At 45.1% G+C, this 6,879-nt stretch overlaps 1 protein-coding gene across 1 annotated transcript; it reads right to left on the reverse strand.

Annotated features, from left to right (window-relative positions):
• Positions 1-232: 232 nt before the first annotated feature.
• LOC126393696 (betaine--homocysteine S-methyltransferase 1-like) lies at positions 233-3,082 on the reverse strand. The gene is made up of 8 exons (XM_050049982.1): positions 2,967-3,082; positions 2,334-2,466; positions 2,139-2,251; positions 1,858-2,049; positions 1,603-1,750; positions 1,327-1,509; positions 706-934; positions 233-598 (listed from the first exon to the last, which is right to left on the reverse strand). The coding sequence occupies exons 1-8, from the start codon at positions 2,982-2,984 to the stop codon at positions 409-411; spliced, it is 1,206 nt and encodes a 401-aa protein (XP_049905939.1). The 5' UTR covers positions 2,985-3,082; the 3' UTR covers positions 233-408.
• Between the last annotated feature and the right edge of the window lie 3,797 nt (positions 3,083-6,879).

The raw sequence follows: 6,879 nt of genomic DNA on the forward strand, positions 1-6,879 counted from the left end.
TGTGTTTGTCTGTCCTCCTGCTAGTGGGTGGGTTTTCTGTTTTTTGGACCCTGAATAAAGAATTTTGTAAAGTCCAACTTGATAGTGGGCAGCCAATTTGAACATGCCTGTAAGGACTGAGTTCTGAATCAATGCATATGTTAAAAGTGTGAGCTGTTTTTTAAGTTTTAAAAAGGTTTGTTGCAGCAGCCCTCTCGCTCTCATTCAACACTGACGACACATAGTCATAAAATTTGAGTGACAAACTCAGGTTTATTGTTTGGGGTTTACAAAGTAATACTCCACAACTGGAGCATCGCTGTTACAAGTGCTTATTATCGCCAAACTGGACCCAGAAAGACTTCACTCCTTCCCCCTCGTCCCTCTCTCGTTGACCAACCGAAAGGACGGGTGCCGCGGTTTCCTTGCTTATGCAGTGGACTTGGCCTTCTTCTGCATCTCCAGCACGTGCTTCATTTCCTGGCTGGTGGTGGCCTCTTTGTGCTGCAGCAGGTCAGCGTGGCCCTTGGTCACACCCCAGCCCTCTGGCGTGGACATGGAAGGGCACTTGGGACGACCGGATGCGGGAGAGAGCTGCTCCCAGTAATCACGACGGGCCCTGTAGGAGGTGAAGACGCGGGTTACACACAGCAGAAAGATCCATAAAATAATATCACTCACATGACTGTGTGCGTGTCAGTGTGTTGAATATGGTGGATGTTATACCTTGCTCTGACCCAGGGTTTGGTGTGCATCTCCAGACCAGCGCCCCACATCCCATGTTTCTCTGAGGCAGCGGCCATTATCCCTCTCTCGGGGGCCAGCTCCTCTGCAATAGCCCTGATGTGGTAAGGCTCGAACCCACAGCAGCCACCAATGAAGCGGATACCGGCCTGGTAAGCTGCTCTGGCATATGCGTGCATGTCCCAGCGGGTCAGGATCCTGGGCTCCAGGGCTGTGGAAGGAAAATGGAGACAATTGAGAAAAGCTGCCAAGTACACAACTGTCATCTGGTGATGCTTTTTTTCTTTGAAAGGTCCATAGTGTAGGATTTAGGGGGATATACTGGTAGATTATAAACTATGGGTTCTCGCTACCTTACAATGAGCTGTCTGTATCAACATACGGAGCGGGTTCTCTTTCACAGAGTCCACCATTTTGTTTCTACAGTAGCTCAGAACGGACAAGCCAAACTCTTGCTCTAGACAGGCCCATTCATATTTTCTACATCGGCCACCGTAGTTCTCCTACACACTTGGCACATGGGGGAAGTTTCAGTTGGTTGCACTGCTAGATGCGACTAAATCCTACACACCAGACCTCTGATGTCCAAGAAAAATGTATTACCGAAGGGGAACTCTGGCAGATCGATGAATCCCTGGCAGTTGCAGTCGGGGGTGTGGAATGCCAGGGGCTGCACCATGTAGTGAGCCTTCAGCCTGGCCTTCTCCACTCCCTCCTTCATCATCTTAACAGCCTTCACGCAGGTCATTGGGTCAAAGTGGCAGTTGACTCCAATAATCTGGGCACCTGAGATAACAGAAGGAAATGGTTAGCTGCATCAGATAGCGTAAAGACAAAAGAGTAAAGTGTGAGATTGTGCTGGGTGGATTAAATACGTACCGGCCTTCACCAGCCTGACAGCACACTCTCCAGGAGAGACGCCGTGCATGTCTCCCTCCGGTCCGATGCACAGGGAAGCAGCCACAGGCTTTCCGCTGGTCTTCAGCACCTGCACGGCCCACTCCGCCTCCTCAACGTGCTCAAAGTACTGCGTGTCAGAAACAACACAGTCACCACAGAGTGCCCATTTGCTCTAGTAATCATATATCACATTGAAGCAGCTTTGACATGACTTGAAATTAGACATGAATCCACCTCAGCAATCAGGAAGTCCACGTTCTTCTTCATGAACACCTCCAGCTGTTTCTTGAAGATGGCCTTCACTTCTGTCTCGCTCTTGCAGCTCAGGTAGGATGGAGTCTGACACACTCCACCGGCTACCATGGCGTCTCCTTCACTGGCTACTTCCCTCGCCAGGTCACAGGCGGCCTCGTTGATTTTTGCGCCCTGAAAGAACGAGGCAGACACATCGTGTTTATTGATAAATCCACAGTCAGTGTGGAGGAAAGTGGAGGTCTGAAGCTGGCTGTACTCACAGTGATTTTCAAGTTCTGACCCCTGTTCTCCAGTTTGTCATCGCTGGCGTAGAACGTGAATGTCTGCATGACATTAGATCCTGCCCTCAGGAACTCCCTGTGCAGCTGACGCACTGATGGAAACATACAGATTTGTCATATCTTCCCTCCCTGTGGTTTTGCATATAATACTTGTGTGTGTGTGCGCTGTCTTACCGGCCTCAGGGTGTGTGACAGAAGCCTCAGGAGTCCATGGCCCGGCCTTCACATAGCCTCTCTTCTCCAGAGCAAACACGAAGCCGCCATCGCCAATCACCACCTCGCCAGCGTTCAGACGCTCAAGGATACCCTGTGGGAGCAAAGGAACCCACGCACACTGTTCACTGGAGCTCCACACTGAATAGTTCATAAGCTTACTGATAATTTGTACATCACTCAATATTGCTATAAATACAACAGGGAGGAAGGACAGACAAAATGTATGTGAATTAAAGACAGTATAAGACATGTAATGTCATGCATGTATGCCCTTGCAGTGTTTGTTGCAGTTGGTGCAAATGGGTGCAAAGGTGCAGAGGTAAAGAGGTTTTCTAGTCTGAGACTCTCCAGCACTGACGGCTTCAGTCTGGCTGTTTCACACACAACATGCACACACACATAAAACCTGCACTGAAAACACCTTGCTCATAACAGCACAGTCCATTGACCAGCAGGACAACTTTGACCTGCTGTATGTAATTACATTGCACGATGTTAAAGACTTGCATGCTGCATCGACAACATCTCTGTTCTCTGCAGAGTAACAGAAGTGGTATACACGCAGTGTCCTCGCAAGCAATGTTGTTTTACCTTCTTGCCAGCTGACATCGTCTTCCCAGTTTCAGTTGCAGCACCAAGCACTTGGTAACAGCGAACCCCGCTTTTGACCCGGAGAGTGAGGAGAGATGCTCCTTGCCAGCTTTATACTACGGGATGAACATGGGAGGATTTCATTTTGGTGCCAAATTCACGTATAATTGCCACATGTCTGTTTGGACATTGTGCAACAGAGTCTGCCTGACAGATCAATGGGGATGGCATGGGCAGCAGTCAGCTCAGGTAGGACAGGGACATGTGGTCTGCTGTAGAGCAAGACATCTGCCAGTTTAATGATTACGTTAACATTTAGATTTAACATTTGTGCTGTGCTGCAAACTGCTTTCTGGTAAATTGTGGGCTGCAGTGGAGTAACACATAAAAGGATTAGCTTAAAAGACCAGACTTTGGAGAAGCAAAGCCGCCGCCTGCAGATACATACAGCCTGATTACAACAACTCAAATCATTCTGGTGTTTGTCTTCTTCATGTGACCTTGAAATGTCTGATGCAAGTAGGGACTTTACAAACTTGCAGTGTCCTCACAGTGGAACCATCTTCAAAGGCCTGAAGAGATAAGCTTGTGCAGCATTATGCACCTCTGTCCAATTCTTGTTGGTCTTGAAATATAAGACTGGCGATGCTCCCAACTCGAGGCTCAGTGCAATGTGAGGTGACTGACAGAAGCTCCTATGTTGGCCTCAGAACAGAAGGGAAAGATTTGTGGTTTGTGTATGTTAATCTGTGCGAACTACTCAATTAGGTGACTGACAAAATTTAATTACTTAAAGTTAATAAAACTTTCTGGCCCCTCTTTTGTGGGAATCTGCTTTTTAACTTGTCCAACAATCTGGATTTAAAAACCACTGTTGCATGTAGCTTGCTGCATTAATCCAGGTTAACCAGTAACACCTCCTGCTCACAGTCCTCTGCTGATCTTATTTTTCAATGCACTGCACACAGACACACATTAAAACACACACACACACACACACACACGCACGGCAACACACAGAGATACAGGATATTGACCTTCAGTAGAGTGCTGGTGTGTAGCTCTGTCCGCTCTGGGTCTATCCAGTTTCAGGGGGAATGTTACAGATAGGTGTTTATCAACAGAGTCAAAGTTCAGAAAAATGCCTCTAATCTATAGTTCAACATAGGATTTCATCAGCTTGAATCAGAGGTGCACAGATCACTCTGCTGATCTAATGTTGCTGTGGTTAAACTGTGCAGTAGCTTTTTACTTCCATCAGTCAGTAATGTGACGTCAGCCATTCAGTCTGTGTCTTTATTACACTCTGCTTATTTTGATGCTTTCTTATGATACAGCTTTGTGTTTTTAATCTGTTTGCTTATTGTGTTGCTCTTTGTTTGTGTACAGTTTACTTATTTTACGTACTTATATATTGCTTTTTTTTTTTCCTACCGATGCATCCTGTTAGCATTATCGCTCAGATGTGTGGACTCGAGTCACATGGTTTGACTCATGTCACAAATTTGATGACTTTAGACTCGACAAAATCAAAAAAACCTTGCAACTCAGCTTGGACTTTAACACCAGTGACTCGTGACTTAATTTGGACACGAGCCTTTTGTGTTGAAAATACTTGATACTATCCCCCCGAGCCCAAGCAAAAACATGTGTTAATCAAAAATGTGTGTCATGAATTTGTTCATTTCCCTTCATTCCCTGAATTGGCTAACTTTAATGGTTTTTATTCCCAGCAAGTCAGCATTTACTTCCCCAGATCCATTTAGTTTGAACCAGTCCAACAGCATCCAAACAAACTGCAGGAGAAAGCCATGAAGAACTAAAGTTATGTTACTGAAAGAATTATGCAAAAGATAATTTAGTTTGCAAAAACTAGCCAGTGCTCAACAAAGAAACGAATAGGTCGAAAATTTCAGACAGAGACACAACAATGTCCAACGAAATTGTTTTAACAAAGAAGTACAAATTGTGAAAGAACATTCATGGTTTTTGTAAATTTAATATATTATACGGTCATTAAAATGGCTGTACATTTGGTGAAATGGATTATGACTTGTTCACGACTCAAAACTCAAAAGTTTAGGGTTTGGGGCTTGAGTGCAAAGACCTGAGACTTTTTGAATGTTTCCATTTCATGAACGGTGCAACCATAAAATGGCATCTTGGGTTTGGATATGTCACTGAGTGTAAACATAATATAACTTCAACTAAGAGCTGGAACAATATCATTTCCTCTAAAGGGGAAAAGTTCACTTCACAGGCCAGAGGAATAGTTTGAATCTATCTGTTAAATATGAAGCCACGAGGCGGTTAGCTTAGTTAAGTACAAAGACAGGAAACAGGGGGAAACATCTAGCCTCTGTTCATGATCAATCTCTCCAGCACCTCTAAAGTTCACTTAAGATTTACTCTCTTGTCTGTTTAATCTGTGCAAGATGTAGTAGTTAAACATTTTTTGGAAGGGCGAGGTGACTTCCTGGAGTCAAACTCACCAACTGTTGTTTTTACACTTTGCTTTTTGTACAGATTAAACAAATGAGATATAACATTTAATTAATGAGCTTTAGACAAAGCCAAGCTAGCTGTCTCTTGTTCCCAGGCCTTGTGCAAACTAAGCTAACCGTCGTAGCTTCATGTGTGAGAAATATGATATCAATCTTTGCATCTAACTCTAAGCCAAAGCCAAATAAAAGGTTTAAAGGTATTTTGCGCATCTTGATAAAAACTAGGCTCTCAAACAAACAGGAGAAATATGACCAAGAAAGATTAAGAGTTTGTGACCTTTAGCTTGTAAAAGGTTACCACACGGAGCAGCCAAAAAATGTTAAAAGGTTACTAAAATCAGTGCCTTAAACTGGTGGGCGGGTGACGACTGTAAGCGCACCACTCAGTCATTCATCCAACAGGAAAAAATAGTTTGTCCTCACAGGCAACTGAAACTTTTTTGTACTGGCTGCATTTAGAGAGGAGTGGTCTGTTTACTACAAGGTGTAGTAGTTTCACTTGCAGAGGCACCAAAAGGAACCTTCTGAACGTCTTCCCCCAGGCACAGGGGTTAAAGTGTGCATGTGTGGTGCACATGGTGTTTTCAGTGAGCGTTTGTCCACATGTTTGCGAGTGTGTAAGAGCAGAAATAGCTCTGATGTGTCGAGTGTCACTGAGGTGCTGCGTCAGGTGGCAGATCTCCACAATGGAGGAGACCCCCAAATTCCAAGAGCACATTGAACCACGAGTCTGTTCTGAGAAGAGCAATGAAATGCACCCCAGGGAGCTCTGCTCACCATGCCCACATTACATCATGTTGACTGACCCAATGGCTTATGCAACACGCGATGAAGAGACCAAGAAGGCTTGGAGTGATCAGGAGTTTTCAGAAAGGGATATGATTGCCTGTTTTTTTATTTTAGAACTTTGCCCCTTTTGTAACAAGTCTTCTTTGTTCTTCAGAGTTCTTACATGTAAGGCCATGTGGTTTTGCACCGTGGTTCAGTTGTATGAAATCTATTTACATGGTCTATGTCTACCATATCTCATTTCATTGGAGTTATTCCAGCTATTCCAGTTAGAGTATCAGGCGCTGACCAGCAGCTGTACTGAAAAATGTTTTCTCTTTGCAGCCACAACTAGTTGTCGCAGGCTGAAGCTGGAACTGGGGCTGTCCATGAAGTTACAAAGGGACCAAAGGCTGAAGCAGACGGTGAAAGGAGAAGGAGTGATGGCTGATTGGGCGGGGGAGGAGGAACTCACTCACTTCACAGTGGGCTGGGGCTGGAATGGTTGAAGGGGTGAGGATCGGGCTGGGAAAAAGGCCACATTTGAGGCATGAGAGTGGGGGGGAAGAGGCTGCGCAAAGTTAGAAGTTTGCAAGCACGGCTCTTTCTGTGGGGAGACACATTTGTAATGTGAATGACCT

Source organism: Epinephelus moara, chromosome 8 (assembly GCF_006386435.1).
Source record: "Epinephelus moara isolate mb chromosome 8, YSFRI_EMoa_1.0, whole genome shotgun sequence".
NCBI classification, from domain to species: Eukaryota; Metazoa; Chordata; class Actinopteri; order Perciformes; family Serranidae; genus Epinephelus; species Epinephelus moara.

Excerpts from the sequence above, each read along its gene's own strand:
- LOC126393696 (XM_050049982.1), bottom strand. Across the intron at positions 2,252-2,333 it reads TGTCACACACCCTGAGGCCG|TGCGTCAGCTGCACAGGGAG; the intron begins GTAAGACAGCGC and ends TGTTTCCATCAG. Across the intron at positions 1,510-1,602 it reads TGTCAGGCTGGTGAAGGCCG|GTGCCCAGATTATTGGAGTC; the intron begins GTACGTATTTAA and ends CTGTTATCTCAG.